This window comes from Dendronephthya gigantea, unplaced genomic scaffold, assembly GCF_004324835.1.
Source record: "Dendronephthya gigantea isolate DGI-Jeju-01 unplaced genomic scaffold, DenGig_1.0 000016F, whole genome shotgun sequence".
In the NCBI taxonomy this organism is placed as follows: Eukaryota; Metazoa; Cnidaria; class Anthozoa; order Malacalcyonacea; family Nephtheidae; genus Dendronephthya; species Dendronephthya gigantea.
Genome location: NW_021163026.1, coordinates 1125770 through 1143490, shown reverse-complemented (window position 1 = coordinate 1143490; position 17721 = coordinate 1125770). Strand labels below are relative to the sequence as shown.

Genomic DNA, 17721 nt, shown 5'->3' with positions numbered 1-17721 from the left:
CACAGAAGTAAGACATTGACTTTATATTCTAGTTTGTTTACGCAGAATTTATGCATTGTATGGGTAATTTATACGCCACACGTGCGAACATTTATAGGCTTATATGCATGTTTACTTTAATATTTCTTTGTATTAATTTGCTCTATTTAGATCGAATTGTTATTATATAATTTATAATGCGATTTGCGAGACTTCTTTGGTTTAATGTCTGAGATTACTTGCTAACCGGTCGTCTTGGTTCCGACGAAACATATAGTCTTTCTATACTCCATAGGTCTTTCCCCAGCCTTTGGCCTGGTTTCTACTCAATATAGTAACTGTCGTGAACAAGTCATTTTCACCGATGAGAAATAGTCCGGATGTATAAGTTTGTCTTTATTTCTGCATTCAAATCGGTCATTGTTGACAGCACACACATAGAGATATTCTATCACATCAGCCACCTTGACATGTTCACGACATTCACGACTAACTGGAATGCAGAAAAGTACTTTATATCATCAGTGCATGTCAAGCCCTTGCTTTTCAAATCTTCGTGCATTGCATTTTGAAACCTCTACGTCAGTAACTCTGTTAACGTCTTTGATATCTCGCAGTTAGACGTGTTCTTGATCGCGCGTGATACACGGTGCATTCTGGGAAGGCAGCACACGTCCTATTTCAGTCAGGTAATTATACGTCTTACCTGCATGCGGGTGGGAAGGGTTCAATTGTCAGCGACCTGCGCCTGTTTCCTGCGTTGATTTAGTATATCCAGTGCGTAGACGAGGTCCTCTTCTGGAACCTATGATTAACCAGTCCAGTTACTACTGGGATCAGTTCTAATCTAGAATCATTCCTAAACTGTTCTTCCTAGAGGTCCAGTAAGGATCATCTCTTATTGATCCAGTGTTACTACAGGAGGAAACCTAAACTAAACTAACTTTTTTTATACTGGATAGCTCTATCAGTTCTAAACTGTTCTTCCTAGAGGTCCAGTAAGGATCATCTCTTATTGATCCAGTGTTACTACAGGAGGACGCCTAAACTAAACTAACTTTTTTAATACGGTGAGTATAAAATATATAAATACTTCCTCCTGTTACATACCAATGTGTTTCCAAGATGACACGAACTTATGTAAAAGGTGGTTATTTTTGCCTCCACTAGCGGTTCAGCAATCTGAGCGACCACCCCGTACTCGTCTGTAAAAAAATTGCCAGTAGGTCAATAAACAAGTTGATATACAGCTATCAGGATATCTGGATTCGTATATGTTTTCCACCCTGCATGTAGTTGCTGTATCCAGTGAAATGTCAGATCAGTGGTGATACACCAGTTATGAAACTTACCAAATCCCAGTGGATATTCTCCGATTTTAATGATCCTCCATTGCTCCCGAGACGAACTGGTGTAGAAATAGTTACTCGGTATTCTGAAGAAAATAACATTAAAGAAGTTTGAAGGATAACTGGCTACACACGAGATCGTAATAATCCCATGTCCAGTAAATCCTAAATACACGGGTTAAACTTTTGAGTTTAGGTTAGGATTTGGGTTAGGATTAGCTTTCAGATAAGGTTTATGGCAATGAGCTGTAATAAAACCTGGAACTTGGCGGCCATCTTTGAGGCCAAATTTGAATGTGGTTTTTAAACGTTTAGGACAGACGTAAAGAGTAATTATCTAGGAATGTCTAGAACTATGTAAAATACAATCATTTGCTAATTTTTATAACAATTGAACGAGAAACAGGGTCAAAAACTCGCGGAACTATAGGAATTAGCGTTCCAGTTGATATTACAGTTCACTGGTTTATGTTCAACCGAAATCCTTAATCTAATCCCAATCCTAACCTAATCTCAAGGATTAAATTCGTGTATTTAGGATTTACTGAATCATGAATTGTTACCCACGAGATAATCAAGAGATAATCTACCTTTAAATACTAAACCTGGACTCACCTCGCTAAATCTTTATCATCCAGAACGACTGACAGATCTCCGTCAACCAAAGAGAAATGGAAAAACGTTTCGTATCCCTCAGATGGCGGAGTGCGTGATCTATAAAATTGTGCGTGAAGTTTGAAAGAAATATCCGCCTGCAGGACCTGATTCATTTGAAGAAGCTAATTCGATAAAAATCGTTTACCTCGAGTAAAACATGAGATCAATAAGAGTTGGTATTAGGGACTGAAAATGCTGACTGTTCAGACTGATAACGTGGAATTGGTTCAAAGGGCTGGTGGTGGAATGAATCAACGGGTGACTTTGGCGATCTTATTAAGAAAAAACGATCTTCATTTATTCAAATATTACAAACAAAGTAGCTTAATTTAAATTCGCGATGTATAGCTATATTAAATTTGAGCCGTTGAAAACTGAACTAAAACTTCACTAATTCTTCCTGGAGGTCCTGTAAAAGATCACCTCTCAATGATGCAGTGTTACTACAGAAGTTAAACTAAACTAAACTAAACTAAACTAAACTAAACTAAACTAAACTAAATTAAACTAAACTAAACTTATTTCTTTAGAAGTAATTTGTTTGAAAACTCTTTAATCTTTATCATAAAATTATCGTTTTGCATAACAAAATTTCATGTCACCTGATTGATGTTCATCCACACGTGATTCAAAACACTTCATTCCCGGGGCAAGATTGTGATAACCAGCTTCATCAAATATTTTAAATTTTCCACTCAAACAACGAATGGCATTTGCCAAATCCTGTTGCTTTACCTACACAACAATACACAGCCATTTTGCATTATATGTGTTTATATATTACACTGTAAGTGATTTGAGTGATTGGTTGACTGCTTTATCTTGTGAAAACTAAAAACAGTTTTAGGTGAAAATAGTGAATGTTGTTGTATTTACCAAGATGAAGTCTCCTTGATATGTTGACATGCAAAAAAGAGAAACACCATTGTCAGCTAATGGGACAATGATTGAGTTAACTATCTTGCTTATCCCCATGGCATATCCTGTGCAGTCCATAGCACCAGCAGACACTGTAAGAACGTTCCATAAACAATCCGAACAAGAGAGGCCAGAACTTTTAGGAAGCTCTAAAGGAATTAGGTGATAGTACCTGTAAGCTTGACACAAAAATATGGAACTTTGAGGGGTGAAATGTAATGAATTTTTTACCCAAAAAATGTTAAATCAGGCATAATTAAAATATGAAAATGAAAAGCCCAGCAAATGAATTCAAACTAGACATGAAAAATATGTACAAAATTATTTGCTGAGCTTTAATTTTCATTTCAATTACACACCTTCAAAACATGATTAAAGTACCATCAGTGGCACACAATATAGTTCTACTAACCCAATTTCACCTATTTATTTTCTCAGAAATTGATTTGCCTACCTTGAAATGCTTTTTCTTCCAATGTTATAGAATAGTCCTCCTTTGTTTCAGTAAAGCTGAAAAACCCAGGCCTAGGAAAGAAGACATTGCATTCATGAATTTGTAAAATGTCAGAACTGGCTTTCCATGTTTGACATCATTATGAGGAAGGTCTATTGGGTTTATACAATGTGCATAAAAAAAATTCGAATCCAAATTTTGTGCGCATTTATGCAGAATATATGTGACAAAATTGGCTGATTTTTATACCATTGTTAAGTATTTATTTCTTTCAATTGAAGATATAATTGAAAACCTAATAGGCTAGTCTTTATTGCCATACAAAAATTATATCATTTACTGTAGTATTTTATATACAGCAGTCTGTCAAATTTGAATTCAAATTTGTTTGATACACCCTGTACAATAATCCAAGTAACTTACCTAGAGTCAGGTAACAGGGCAATTTTGATGAGATAATGAGTATAATTTGCAATTTGATCTTTTGTAATTGTTGCCATTCTCAAAGTGTATTGCAGAATGTGAAGTTCCAATCTTGTGTCAATATTTCTCTCAGTTCTCCCATTCTCTGTAGCCATAAATTCTATCAATCAAAGAGAAACATAGAAAAACAACATCATGTACACCAGGTATATTAGGACGATTCTTGGATCAGTACTATGATTAATCAATAATTCTGCTTGCTCAATAATTCTTACACATGTCCTGTAATTATTAAGCAAGCAAGCTTGTGTTATGAAGATGCTTAGGGCAATGCTATATTAGCTTGATTTATATAATAGGAACTCATTTACTGTTTGGACAAACTTGGGTAAAGAGTTATGATCACTGTAGTCTGACAAGGTCACAGATGGTTTAGGTTTGTCAGTTAATCAGTTCCACCAGCTGCTCCGAGAGTCTGTTCACCTGATCCAATTCACTTCTGATAAATGTTTTGTACAGTGTATTGACTTGTGATGAATATATAGACATCAACTAAAGCTAATGTAGTAATGCTTTATCAATCAACAGACTACATTTCATATGACAGAACGTGAATTGGATCTGACAAAATTGGGCAAAACACATGCTGGGCAATGGTGTGTCGCAGTCAAATTATACTTGCAAATTGCAACCGGGGAGAAGGTATTTATGCTGCAAAGGACATTAGTTTTGCAGTCAGCATTGCCAGGCGCTATCAGTAGCAACGATTGAAAGACCAATATCTTAATATTCCAAAGAACAGGCTCATTCTATTCTAAGACACTTTGACTGTACAAATTATTCCCTAAAAACCGTTAGTAATTTGCGAAAACAAACACACGAAAATCAGTTCGACACACTTCAACTCATAATATATTTTTCTCGTAATATACACTATTTCATGCAATAAAACACTATTTTATGCAACAATCTACATTCCCCTACAACTCGAAGGCTCGAAGCTCACCCAAACAAACTTCACGGAAACCATTATTTCTATTTATATCAAAGTAACAACAAAATCTGAGAATTGTCGAACGTTCGATATGTCTGTTACAAACCTCACGTTAATCTTGCTTGAATTCTCCACAAAACCAAGACAAACGATGCGAGAAAACCTTTCTAAAGGCAAGAACAAAACGGCAGTAATCTTTCCGATCTTTCTTGGCCGAGATTTCTGTTGTTTTTGATCTTATCGGGATCACGGGCATTAAAAATTTATGCACATGTTATGCTGGGAAAAACACTTTATCGGGGTAAAGTTCTAACCCCCGTATTTAATATTTAAGATTTTCAGGAGGGAGTTCCGGAGCTGTAGCCTGTAGGAATTGTGCGAAACATGTGCTGCGAAGTATCTCATTTTTGTCTCGACTTACTGTGAAAAATTATAAAAATTGCAGCTTTTATTTCTAAGGCATTTGTGAAAGGTTTGTTGAAATTTTGCTAAATATATATGACCGTCAGATCTACGGTTTTATACCCATTCATGGTACGCATGGCGCCATGGCTTGTGTTTACATTTTGTGAATTTGTACACTTCTCTGTCTTCTCACAAATGTATTGGTGAAAAATGACATGCAGAGAGAAGTCTATTGCATGGAAAGAAGCGGAGTTATTTCCCAATTTGTACGCTGTCAGATACGCAGCTATTTTCATATCTGAATATGAAAGTGTATATGTGAACTTTCATAAGTGAATATGAAACTGCAGAGCCAACCATAAGCCACCATGTATGTAAATTATTATCAGTTTCTTTATGGTATAAACCAGTGTTGCTTCATAGTACTAAAAGAAACATTTAAAATAGGGCCTATTCCAAGGCAGTCGTTCATAGCCTTGATGGCATCCCAAGCAAAGAGGGTGAATCCTGGCAAGATCATAGGCACTCATAACGGAACATTTCATTGTGATGAAGTGTTGGCCTGTTGCATGCTGAAGTTGCTACCGGAATACAGGGATGCAGAGATCTTGAGGACGCGGGAAGAAAATCTTTTAAAGACTTGTGACATTGTTGTTGATGTTGGTGGAAAGTATGAGCCGTCATCTCATAGATATGACCACCACCAGAGGTATATACATACAACATAAGATCACAAATTTAATTACAAATTACTACTTCTTGGGGAAGGTGTAGGTCTGGAGCCAGTTGTAAAAAATACTAGTTAACTTTTAACTGTAGTTAAGGATAGAATTGGCCAATAAGAGTTGTATTTCTGAGTTAACTAGGATTTAACTATGCTAAATGTAGTTAATTAAAAGAGTTTTATACAACTGGCCCCAGATAGACGTTTTTCTTAGAGTAACCACCAGTTACTGATTCTGATATGATAACTGTCATTTTTCACTGGCTATATAACACTGTTCTTTAGGAGTTTCACAGGAACCATGAACTCTTTGGCTGGTATGAAATGGAACATCAAGTTGAGCAGTGCAGGTCTAGTCTACCTTCATTTTGGCAAAGATATTATATCACAGTTAATGAAGAGGGAAAAAGATGACCCAACTGTTGACTTAATTTACGCAAAGGTGTATGAAAATTTCGTTCAAGAAATTGATGCGATTGATAATGGCGTCAACCAGTTCGATGGTGAACCAAGGTAACTTGAGGAAATGTATACTACTCTACATGAGGGTCTGAGATAGATATTGATATATTTTTAAACAATTAAATTATGAAAGTTGAAAACTAATCTTGACTGGATATTTGAAACTAATTGCTCTATTCTGTGTACTAAAATGAAGTTGGGACTATTAAATAGTGTGAAATGAAAGCAAATTAAAATATATACTCGACAACAGTATCATTCTTAGAAGTTGTTTCAATAAAAAAACAGAATGTCTTGAAAAAGTAATGATCACCTTTTTTGTTTGTGTATTTAAATCACTCGATTTGTTTTCACTTTTCAGATATTCTATTTCAACGAATATAAGTTCAAGAGTTGGTTCACTAAATCCAAAATGGAATGACGAAAGTCAGGACTCGGAGGTATACCAAAGACGTCTTAACCCAGTTTGCCTAGGGTGCATAAAAACATCGTTTTTTGAAACAAAATTTGTTTTCCTGGGCCTGGAAGAGGAAATGTTTCTTATCAAATCCAGAATAGGAAACATTTCCTAAGTCCAGGAAACCAGAAATATTTCATGTTCCTGAAATTCGATTCAAGTTACGAGAAACAAAAGTTTAAAACACACTTTTTGGCGATTGCGCAGTGTTTCAGAACTGTTACGAAAAAACCGAAAGCTGCCGTTTTGAGCGGCATTTTGTAGCAGTTCCTGAACATTCCCACATTCAGTTTTCCAACAACATGTAATGTCTTCACTTCCAAATTAAACCAACAACAGGCTGGTTTTGCGAAAGCGATGAAAATGGTTGGGGAAGAGTTTTTGGAGACTGTGAGTTATTTTAAAGACGTTTGGCTTCCTGCGAGGATGATTGTGCAGAAGGCAATAGAGAAAAGATACGAGGTAAAAAAACAAAGCATTTTAGTTTTTACCAATATGTTCGTGAAAGTTCATATCAACGAAATAGAATCGTTTTGTTTTGGCCAGGATATGCATGCAAAATAATTCAGTTTTATCTGAGATTTCCTATATCTCAGGTTGACCCGAGTGGTGAGATAATATTCATCAAAGATATCTGTCCTTGGAAAGATCATTTATTCACCCTGGAAGAGAAACTCAAAGTTGATACACCAATCAAGTTTGCATTGTTCATAGACCAGAATGGAAAATGGAGGATCCAGGTTGGTCGAAATAGTTCTTTCAGTTGCGATAGTAACTTCTAAATTTCACTCTATGCAAGTCTGGTATCATTCATATTTACTAATTTAGCCTCGAGTTTTATCATTTCTCTCCTTTGATGTACTTTAGTGCGTTTCTGTCACGCTGAAATCCTTTGAAAACAGGTAAAATCTTGATGATATTATTCCGATAATGCTCACACATAGTTTTTAAAGGGGTTTAGGCCTAAGGGTCAATCATAAGCATCTCAAATTCAAGCCAGGAACGGCTGAGAAAAATGCGTATTGACGCATTGCGACTAGGCTACAGAGGCAGCTGGTATAAGACCGAGCGTGGTTAGTGTTTGTTTATGATCGTGAAGCCATGTGAAGCTAGATCAGTGATACTTCACTGGATGTAGATTAAGATGTAACTCATGTAAGACTTCCACTGGAAATTAAGACCCTTAAAACCTTTCGATTTTAGAGCGTAGTTTTGTACACCCACCATGAACATTATCGTGCGTATCATAGGTTAGGTCTTCTGGAAGAATGGCGTGGAATTCGCGATGAAGAACTGAGCAAGTTGAGTGGTATTCCTGGCTGTATTTTTGTCCACGCTTCCGGGTTTATAGGTGGAAACGAAAGCAAGGAAGGTGCGCTGGAGATGGCCAGAGTCACGTTACGTCATGCTCGTGAGAGACAGTCGTAAACAAGAAAGAATTTGCGATGACAATCGTCGTGGGGAATGGTCTAATAAAACTTTTACGGCCTCTGATTTTGATTGATCTATCCAGTAAGTGTGCGAGATCAGTTCGTACACTGATCTCATAATACTACACTGGATAGACATCATGTAAACTTGTGAAACGTTTTTGAGCAAGATTCTGTTATTGATCAGAAGGAATCGTTTTGTTGAGTAACAAACACTATATACAAGATAATGGGCCCAACTGGGGAGTGACCATTTGACATTTAATTTATTTCCATCCCAGACATCATTCACTGTCATTAACTTTCTTTTATATAAAAAATAAATATATAAATTCCAATTTGATATATTTTTCGATTCAGACATTTTCTATGCATATCAGTGAAGATAAGTAACTTACGGTTGTGAATTTGTTAAACAACCCGTCAGTTTGTCTCCGTTTGAAAAACAAAGTCGACATCTTCTGCACACAACCTCAGTATGTCATCCTGCGTGTACAGAGAAACACGAAGTAATGACAGGCTGAAATTCTACAGGCCCGTTTACACTTGAAATTTTTGCTGCGATTTTCTTCTTTTGATAGATGTGAACGAGCGAATTAGTAACTGATGTTCAAATAAGAGCTCTTATTAGTCAAAACATTCGTAACTAATTACTCGTTCACATCTGTCAAAAGAAGAATATCGCCCATAAAATAGCAGGAAAAACCGAAAAATTGCAAGTGTAAACGGGCCTTACCATATGAAAGAACATTGGTTTAACGAATGTTGCTATGTGTTTAAAACGGTCCTTACCTCAAGTTTAGAATCTTCAATAGGTCTTGAAAAGTGTTTCCAGTGTAATAATTCAGCCATGGAATAATTTTTGTCCTTAAAGGGGATCAGCAAACGAGCGTTAAGAGCTAGCTGCCTAAAATGACAGCTTGAAAGGGCATTTTATGTTAAAAATGCAAAATTTAAAATTGTAAAAAGAAAACTCTGCAGTTTAATGGTTGTAAGGTGCTTTTCCTAGCGTTGATGTTGTTTTCTACATCAAATTCAGTTGATTGCTAAGAAAGCATAGGTTACCTACCTTGGTGTGTGATTGTGATCTATTTGCTCCTAACTGACATTTCCTTTTGGGAGCAACAAAGTCGGCTCTAACCGAATGTGATGAGACACGGTTTCCAAGTGAATTGTTATATAGAAACTTGTTTCTTAGTCTTCCATGTAACACTAGTTATAAATCTTTTCAACACTCAATTCTTACCTCCGTTCTTGTCTCAATACAGGAGCAATTTAACAGATCATGAGTGAGGCAAGTTGTCTTCGTGTGCAGGGTAAAAAGATCCTATATTTTCGGAAAAAGTCGACAATATATCATTAATTCTATACAAAAAACAGGATGTGATCGAATTTATTTTGAAGTCCAACGATGTGCTCTCTTTACCTTTAAGTCTTCACGAGAGAAATCCTGTGGCTTGGATGAAATATTCGAGTCAGCCACTGCACCACTCAATCCTTGCTTACTAATCTGTCTTTGGTAGATCTTCTCCTCTATGGTTCCCTGAAAAGTTGCAAAGAATCGTAAATACCAAACATTTGATTTCGTTGTGAACAGGGATGGATTTACCAAGGAAGGGGAGGGGGAGGTGTACAACCCCTAGCTGGATTGAATGATGGATTGCCTCCATATTGGATGATGGATTAATTCAGGGAAGTGGGGATCATTGGTTGCACGTAACTAAATAGTTTAAACCCCGAAAAAAAAAACAGTTGAAAGAGTTCCGAGGTTTACCGTTGTCAATAAACGATATATTTTCACTGTCTTCTTCTGTCCGTCTCGCCAAACTCTTGCCATCGCCTAAAAAACAGATTTGTTTGCATTGTCTTCTGTGATCACTCAGGAAGGTCTTCCAGCACGTATCTTACCTGAATGTCATTGGCAGGATTCCAGTCAATATCGTACAGGAGTAGTATGGACCCTCCAGTTAAATTGAGACCAACACCGCCCGCTTTTGAGCTCAGCAGAAATACAACTGCATAGAAAAATTATCAATCGTATCATACTTTTTAGATCATATCCCGCGTTCATGCGATACATCATTTTTTCAGCTTGTGTTGTCGAATGCTTATACTCGGCTTTTGGTGAGTCTAATTTGGTTCCAGTAATGCAATTCCTCATTCATTCATACTCACAATCTTGACTTCCTTTCCTGTTAAAACGCTCAACCAAACTCTGTCTATCGTTTGTGGCCGTCTGCCCGTCAAGACGAAGAAATCGATAACCTCTTTTTTGGCAAAGACCTTGGATCACATTTAATGTCTTCATACATAGAAAATACAAAACAAGGGCAGTTATTTTGTCTTTAAAACATACCGTTCTCATTAGACTAGCAAAAAAAGAACTCGCCCGTGAAATAGCCAGGTTCAGATTTGATGTTCACTACCATAACCATTGGTGGAACATGAACCAATCAAATGAGAGTAGTCTATCAGATTAACCAATCACGAGCGCGAAAGGAGGGAACATAAACCAATCAAATGAGAGTAGTTTATCAGATTAACAAATCACGAGCGCGAAAGATTAGCGAGAGGAGGGAACATAAACCAATCAAATGAGAGTAGTCTATCAGATTAACCAATCACGAGCGGGATAAATAGCGAGAGGAGACAACATAAACCAATCAAATGAGAGAGGTCTATAAGATTAACCAATCACGAACGGGATATATCAGCGAGAGGAGCGGTAGTTCTACTCAAATCTGAATCTAATATATCCTCGTGTGAGGACCACTCGTTAGTCGACTGGTCGAAGACATATTTCTTTACGTACTTGCGTGTAATTTGAAACAACCACGACTCGTTCGGCCGGATTGTTGGCGCAAATTTTGCCGAGGAGATTATCAAGAACTTTCAATTTTCCAGAATGGTCGCTTGAGTTGGGATCAATGTCAGGGGGGTAGTAGGCCTGTAGATCATCATAGAGTGACTCCTGAGGAAAAACGGGGATGATAAAGGAAATATTAGGAATAGTTATCATGAAAGGGAGTATGGAATCTCATGGTCAGGGGGGACTCAAGCTTGGATTTCTAGGAGAAGGGGAACACTAGGGGAATTTATAGGAGAAGGAGGACTTCAGAGGAGCCTAAAGGTATATAATGTAATGTGACATAATTCAGATGTAAATTTTCCGGACCAAAAATACTTAACGATGTGCTGTATAGAAACTGCAGCTTTGAAAAACATGATTTGGCATAGAAATTTTAAGGCCGTCAAAGACGACGTGAAAATAGGATGATGCACCAATTTATAACCGAGCCACACCCACTGATTTGGCCACATGATTTTCACGTTGTCGTAAACGTCTTCAATCGCTAAATGCGTACTTACAGCATCAGTCAAATGTTGTTTTTCAACCTGTTCCGTGGCGTTCCTACGATACAGTAAGCAAGGATGATTGCACAACTTCTTGAGGGCGGAGATGCACATCAAGTGCAGCGAGGAAGCGTAACTTGATGAGAGACAGGACTTGAACCATCGCGATGATGTCAAGTGTTGATAGAGCTGCAGCTGTAAGTGGCTTGCACGACAGAACACCACGCTCTCAACTGTAGAAGATATGTCAATACGTAGTAAAATACATGAGTGTATTTGAAAATTAATTCTGGGAAACCCTTCGTAGAACTGATCAACAATGAAATACAATTATATGAGGAGACCCTGTTAGGGTTTTTGAAAATGGATTATATTTGGATGTTTTATATAGGAAAGGTAACGGATTTTTGACTCAGAAGAAAAACGATTATAGAGTTTGAATTAAAGATTATAGTTCGGATTTTATGATTTAGGGATGCTGATCATAATGATCTCATCAATTAATCGACAATAACTGGTTTAGATCGCGATTTTTGCCAACAAACCCATTGATAATAAATCAAAAGAGTGACCTATTGTTTGCTCGGTGACCTCCATATAATTACACGCAACTGAATAGTGCAATGAGTTATCATTCAAATGTATACCTTTTCTGGGCAAATATTTGTTGTTGATTTCGGAGGTTCTCCGCAAAAGGAACTGACTTGTAAGTCTGTTGAGCTGCAAGGAGATTGACGAAGGAGTATAATTATAACAATGACGTATGAAAGTAGAGGGCAATCAATTCAAGCCTTAGTCCAGATTATACGTACGAAGCTCATCTGACCCGTATGAGCTCGACCCGGTCCCTCGTGCATACCTCGCACGCACGGCTTTCACCAATCTCCTTTTCTTCTGCCGTAGCTCCAGGCTGTCTGCCTCGGACGATCGGTTCTTCGTAGACACGACGAAACGACGCCTGTGTTCCTGGTAAATAAATAATTATACTTAGAAAGACTTCCCGGGAGTCTCTTGATATATTAATTCTCTTCAATTGGGGCAGAATTAAGTGCATTCATTCTGACTTCGTTTTCGAGAGGGAGCCATAGTTGCTTCATCCAGTGTATCAATAGATCAGTGGATACTATAGACTAACAGCCTACTCTACATACGAGATATAAATGCCCATTCACACGATCCAACTTTGTTGGATCCAATTCACTTCTGATGTATGGAATGTAGTTTGTTATTGATAAAGCAGTACCGCATTAGCTTTAGTTGATTTGCTGCTCGTATACATTACAAGCCAACAGACTATAAAACATCCATCAGAAGTGAATTGAATCCAACAAAATTGGATCGTGTGAACCTTTAGACAGCCAAAGACAAGAAAATGTAATCTTCCACCAGTAGGATAAAAACGGGTCAAAATAAAGCTGAGTTTACATGAATGGTTGAATGGTGTCTGGTTTAACTATACTGACCGAAAATTCCAGGGTTGCAAAAATCCGCCAGCGAATAAAATTCGGTAAGATCGTTCTATAAAAGTGAAATTAACAACGTTACCTCCATGCAAGACCCTTTCAGAGTTACCACCCGGGCCTATTTTTTTACCTGAATAGGTGTACCAGTTAACAAGACCTTTCTCTGCACCTTGAGACTTGAGATGTGCTGGAATAAAGACGACACAAGTTAAGAACATTAACGTTGGTGAAAACATATTTTTACCTCTGCATGTGAAAGGTCTTACCATGCTAGTCTTAATGGCAGCATTTTTCAATCTATGCGCCTCATCGCAGATTACCAAATCAAATGTAATTTTTCTGATATCTTCAACGTATCTGACAAACATCTCATAGCTGATAACCATCGCCGGAAACACTGGACTGTGAATGAATTCCTAGGACGAGACTTTCTGTAAGACTTACGGCTATACCCACTGACCTTTATATACACTTAATATATACAGGTCAGTGACTATAGAATTGCCTAAGTTTATCCTTTCTCGTTCGATGAAACAAACACAGACGAGCCCATATCAAATCTTGTCGAACAGTACAACACAATATTCTTGTATGTTTGCATGGTGACAGTCGATAAGTAATTTAGCTTGTAGGTACACCACGTAAGTATTTAATACTGCAAAGCTTTCGGTCCGTTAATCCGGGCCTTATCAGTGCAATTAATGAAGTAAATTAATTTTATCTAATCCAATCCAATCTTATTTAATTTATCTTATTATTATCCCTAATTTGTTTTTAATTGCACTGATAAAGGCCCGGGTTAACGGACCGAAAGCTTCAATGCAGTATTAAATACTTACGTGGTGTACCTACAAGCTAAATTACTCAGTACAACACAAGTTCTTCTGAATTGCAACGGACACACATAGTCATGTACCTGGACTTTTTTTTCAGAATTCACCGTGTAGACTGGCATTCTTTCGTTTCCCAACCATTTGCGAAATTCCGCAGCCCAATTCTAGAAAATGCATTTATTTTTATGAGTGCAAAATCACGCAATATGATTCAAGCATTTTAATCAATTTCTAGCGGTCTGTTACCTACTGTACGGGCCAGCTCGGTTTTGGCGGGAAAACTTGAATTTCAACATTTTGACAAATTTGTGTTAATTTTTTTTAAACTTTTGTTTTGTAAAACTGATTTAAAAGGTTAAAATGTCAAAGGATATATAGGAACCTAAATCGCCTAATGCTTTTTATTATTTAGACGATAAAGATAATTTTTGGAACAACAAAACTCGAAGTTGAACGAAACGTTAATAATAATGAAATCCGTAAAGTTTTACAATTTTGAGACGGTAGTCCTTGTTTTGGCTTTTGACTTTAAACTAACTTATTAACTGTGCTTTTTCGGGCCGTACAGGGAGATACTCCATACTACTCGCTCTTTTACGGTCGACCATTGAGGCCAAATATCATAGTTGGTTATCAAAGCGTTTATTTAGATTACAAATCACCAACCTTAACTAAACTTCCAGGTGTGATTATTAGAAACCGTTTAGCAATCGGTTGGCCACCGTACATTCCTTGCTTAAAAAGTGTCCTAAAATTTATTAGATTGAACGGCATTCATTCGAAGAAACAAAGAGTTTGAAATTCACCAAGCGGTAATATCTTACCAAACAAGGGAAATACACTGCAAAGTTTTCCCGAGACCCATATCATCTCTAGGCACAATTCAAGAAAATAAGGTTAGGATAAAATTTAATTTAGGTAAAATATAGATATGATTAGGTCCAGATAGATCATCTCTTATTGATCGAGTGACAGTGTGTCAATACAGGTGGAAATCTAAACTAAACTAACTTTATTTATACTGGATAGCTCTATCAGTTCTAAACTGTTCTTCCTAGAGGTCCAGTAAGGATCATTTCTTATTGATCCAGTGTTACTACAGGAGGAAACCTAAACTAAACTAACTTTATTTATACTGGATAGCTCTATCAGTTCTAAACTGTTTTTCCTAGAGGAAGAACACACGAGCATAACTCACGCCAGAATAGCTCCGTTTCCAACAAAGGATCGTAATCCCATCACACATTCATATAGAAATGTCACTCCCTCCCGCTGATGTGGACGCAGGATTTTTGAAATGTATGGATCCACGACGACATCAATCACACTCAAATCTTTCTTGTTGTTTTCGAACTGTAAGAAACAAGACGCGACATATCAACTGTAGAGAAAAAAACACTAAGAACAGGCAATTGTAAACTGAGCAATTGGCATAATGTTTTCGCATTTGCAAAAAAGTATACTTATTGATAATATGTTAGAGTTAAGGCTAATTTCCACTCCGGAAAACGAGCAGTGGATCGGATCGGATTTTTTTCCGAGCTGGTCCGATCCATAAAGTGATTTCGGATTGGATAAAAAAAAGTTAAAACTATTTGAACTTTTTTTATCCGGTCTCGGACGCTTTCGGATCAATATAAGCCAAAAATTTCAACAGACGGCGCACGCGCGGATTATCTTTCGTTCCGATCCGATCCGCTGCTCGTTTTCCGGAGTGGAAATTAGCCTTTAGACTACAAAATGAAGACCAGCCCTCACCTGGTGACTTGCACTAGGTCTTGGCATGACCAAAGCGCCTGGGGCAAGCGGATCAAATCTTGGAGTGATCTTTCTTTTATTGAGAGATGACAGTTCTTGGTTGCCTGGAGTTGAACCAGCCTTTTGAGGATTCAAAAATGGCTTTGGTACAACTAAACATTACACAAAAACATATATACCTCAGAGAAATATCTCATAGAAGTTTGAATTGAGAGGCAGGTTTATCCAATGACCTAGTGCAGTATAACTGAACCAACTTTTTTCAATCTCTGTTAGTTCTAAACTGTTCTTCAATCCAGCAAGGTTCTGACATGACTGGCCATTATTAGCCCTTGTTATTTTTCATACAGACAACTTAATTTTCTGTGTGGGGTCAGTATTAAACCTATAAATATGGTTGGTACCTGATTTAGTGAATGAATAATTCTTGGGCGGTGTTGTTTTGGCCTCAGATCCCTGTTGAAAGCATCTACCACTCAGGTAGACATCCTTCTGTAGTTCACCTGTGATCTATTCAAAGAAATAGTGATAATTATGGTACTTGTTAGACTGAGGATGGTGAAGATGCTAGTACACAAACTGGTTAATGGTCATTAGTTGATTGTTTTTTATTGATGGGTTATGGTGATAACCATACCACTTATGCAAAAATGGTATTCATAATGAAAATAATGAATGACCATGCAGGTTATATATGTGGTTATAAATCACAGTCACTGGTAATACCATAGCTTAGTCATGAATATTCTATCATGTTTCAGGAGTTCTACCATTAGACACACCTCAACCTCTTTACCACCAATCAATAATGTTTGCCCCTCGGTAAATTTTGCCAGCTCGTCAGCTTTGTAACCTCTGGCCCTTCCAATCCTGGAAATATGTGCAGTCAATGAAAGTCTTGGCTATAGAGACATGAAATAAAATAGAAATGTTTTCAAAGAAACTAACTCTTTTCCCTCTGTATCTTGTAGTATTGCTGTCCGTTCTTTTGTCACCAAAATACCTAGTAATGAGACCAGACATCATGCCTCATTCAATTTGCAAGTGATTGCTTCGGTCAGGTCAATCACATGCACAATACATACCATCTCCTTCCCATGTTTTGTGCTAAAGAAGAAATTATACTTTATTAGCAATTCATATTATATTATAAAAACCTGACCATTATGAATGTACTTTTCTGATGTTTTGGAAAAGTTATAGTGAAATTACCAACCTTTTTCTTTGATATTTTACACCTACATACAAAAAAACAAACAAAATGTTTATTTACAATCAAAGTAATGTAGGGATCAAATTATTACTGTAAATCAAATAATGATCATTGGGGAATCACATTTCAAAATATTAACAACCCCCAACTCTGGTGAGGAGTCTTCAAACCCCCTGAGGAAGGAGGGGAATTTTCACAACTCAATGCTAATACTGGGCCACTGTATTGGGTGGGGGTTTTAAATGTACATAATCACCGTTTGTATTTTAAATACTGCAACAATGCAATGGTTATGTAATATTGAACCTACCACATAACATTGTAGTAACGGCTGATATCGTTGGTTGAATTATCTTCATTTTTTGTTTCACTGGCTGTGGTAGAAACGGTTAGGCCTGTGCCTCGCACTGGAGTTCTGAATGAACTTATCTTTGGCTTAAATTTTGGAATGTGGACCTTTGGTGAGTTTGGTCGCATCGGAAGACACTGATTCTCTTTGTTAACTTTCTACAAAATGAATTATATTCACTTGTCCACAGTTTGAAAGATGTAAGTCTCGAAAGTCACAGGGTTCCTTTATACCTGCTTGTCTTCAGTGCACAGCTTGTTAGAGATCGATTCCAAGTCATCTTGACGAAATATTTTGGCAGGTGAATCCTCGCTTTCTAAACCATTATTTGGTAAAATTCGCTGTCTTTTCTTACCATTAGGGTTTTGCGAAGGAGCTGCGGAACGTCTCATTGCCCTTACAATGTTAATATCGATAGGTCTTTAGCGATAAATTATATAAAATGTACAAAAATTTACTAAACAAAAATACATCCGATCATTTTGTTTTTAAAAGTCGC

General features: G+C 37.1%; 3 protein-coding genes across 3 annotated transcripts; 1 reads left to right on the top strand and 2 right to left on the bottom strand.

Moving 5' to 3' along the window:
• Positions 1-256: 256 nt before the first annotated feature.
• Positions 257-9388, bottom strand: LOC114520387 (cytosolic arginine sensor for mTORC1 subunit 1-like). The gene is made up of 13 exons (XM_028540633.1): positions 9322-9388; positions 9045-9119; positions 8651-8738; positions 4881-4941; positions 3781-3940; positions 3358-3428; positions 2862-3052; positions 2588-2720; positions 2131-2257; positions 1944-2042; positions 1332-1414; positions 1090-1184; positions 257-784 (listed from the first exon to the last, which is right to left on the bottom strand). The coding sequence occupies exons 5-13, from the start codon at positions 3933-3935 to the stop codon at positions 707-709; spliced, it is 1032 nt and encodes a 343-aa protein (XP_028396434.1). The 5' UTR covers positions 3936-3940; positions 4881-4941; positions 8651-8738; positions 9045-9119; positions 9322-9388; the 3' UTR covers positions 257-706.
• Positions 5129-8542, top strand: LOC114520388 (UPF0160 protein MYG1, mitochondrial-like). Its single transcript, XM_028540634.1, has 8 exons — positions 5129-5246; positions 5627-5888; positions 6189-6416; positions 6727-6805; positions 7162-7284; positions 7419-7562; positions 7690-7724; positions 8073-8542. Exons 2-8 carry the CDS (start codon positions 5659-5661, stop codon positions 8248-8250), a joined length of 1017 nt encoding a protein of 338 aa, XP_028396435.1. The 5' UTR covers positions 5129-5246; positions 5627-5658; the 3' UTR covers positions 8251-8542.
• On the bottom strand, positions 8911-17692 carry LOC114520671 (DNA repair and recombination protein RAD54B-like). Its single transcript, XM_028540991.1, has 25 exons — positions 17456-17692; positions 17184-17380; positions 16877-16898; positions 16746-16767; positions 16609-16663; positions 16443-16530; positions 16065-16170; positions 15661-15812; positions 15101-15255; positions 14727-14774; positions 14569-14650; positions 13986-14066; positions 13336-13485; positions 13200-13256; positions 13070-13124; positions 12466-12572; positions 12254-12326; positions 11622-11839; positions 11065-11223; positions 10428-10554; positions 10161-10267; positions 10027-10092; positions 9679-9795; positions 9499-9579; positions 8911-8916 (listed from the first exon to the last, which is right to left on the bottom strand). The coding sequence occupies exons 1-25, from the start codon at positions 17612-17614 to the stop codon at positions 8911-8913; spliced, it is 2490 nt and encodes an 829-aa protein (XP_028396792.1). The 5' UTR covers positions 17615-17692.
• Positions 17693-17721: the final 29 nt, after the last annotated feature.

Excerpts from the sequence above, each read along its gene's own strand:
- LOC114520387 (XM_028540633.1), bottom strand. The coding sequence starts at position 3,935 with ATGGCTACAGAGAATGGGAGAACTGAGAGAAATATTGACACAAGATTG. Across the intron at positions 3,429-3,780 it reads GCCCTGTTACCTGACTCTAG|GCCTGGGTTTTTCAGCTTTA; the intron begins GTAAGTTACTTG and ends CTTCTTTCCTAG. Across the intron at positions 3,053-3,357 it reads GGAAGAAAAAGCATTTCAAG|AGCTTCCTAAAAGTTCTGGC; the intron begins GTAGGCAAATCA and ends TAATTCCTTTAG.
- LOC114520671 (XM_028540991.1), bottom strand. The coding sequence starts at position 17,614 with ATGAGACGTTCCGCAGCTCCTTCGCAAAACCCTAATGGTAAGAAAAGA. Across the intron at positions 17,381-17,455 it reads TGTGCACTGAAGACAAGCAG|AAAGTTAACAAAGAGAATCA; the intron begins GTATAAAGGAAC and ends TTCATTTTGTAG. Across the intron at positions 15,813-16,064 it reads TTATTCATTCACTAAATCAG|TTGTACCAAAGCCATTTTTG; the intron begins GTACCAACCATA and ends TGTAATGTTTAG.
- LOC114520388 (XM_028540634.1), top strand. The coding sequence starts at position 5,659 with ATGGCATCCCAAGCAAAGAGGGTGAATCCTGGCAAGATCATAGGCACT. Across the intron at positions 5,889-6,188 it reads AGATATGACCACCACCAGAG|GAGTTTCACAGGAACCATGA; the intron begins GTATATACATAC and ends ACTGTTCTTTAG. Across the intron at positions 6,806-7,161 it reads ACGAAAGTCAGGACTCGGAG|GCTGGTTTTGCGAAAGCGAT; the intron begins GTATACCAAAGA and ends AACCAACAACAG.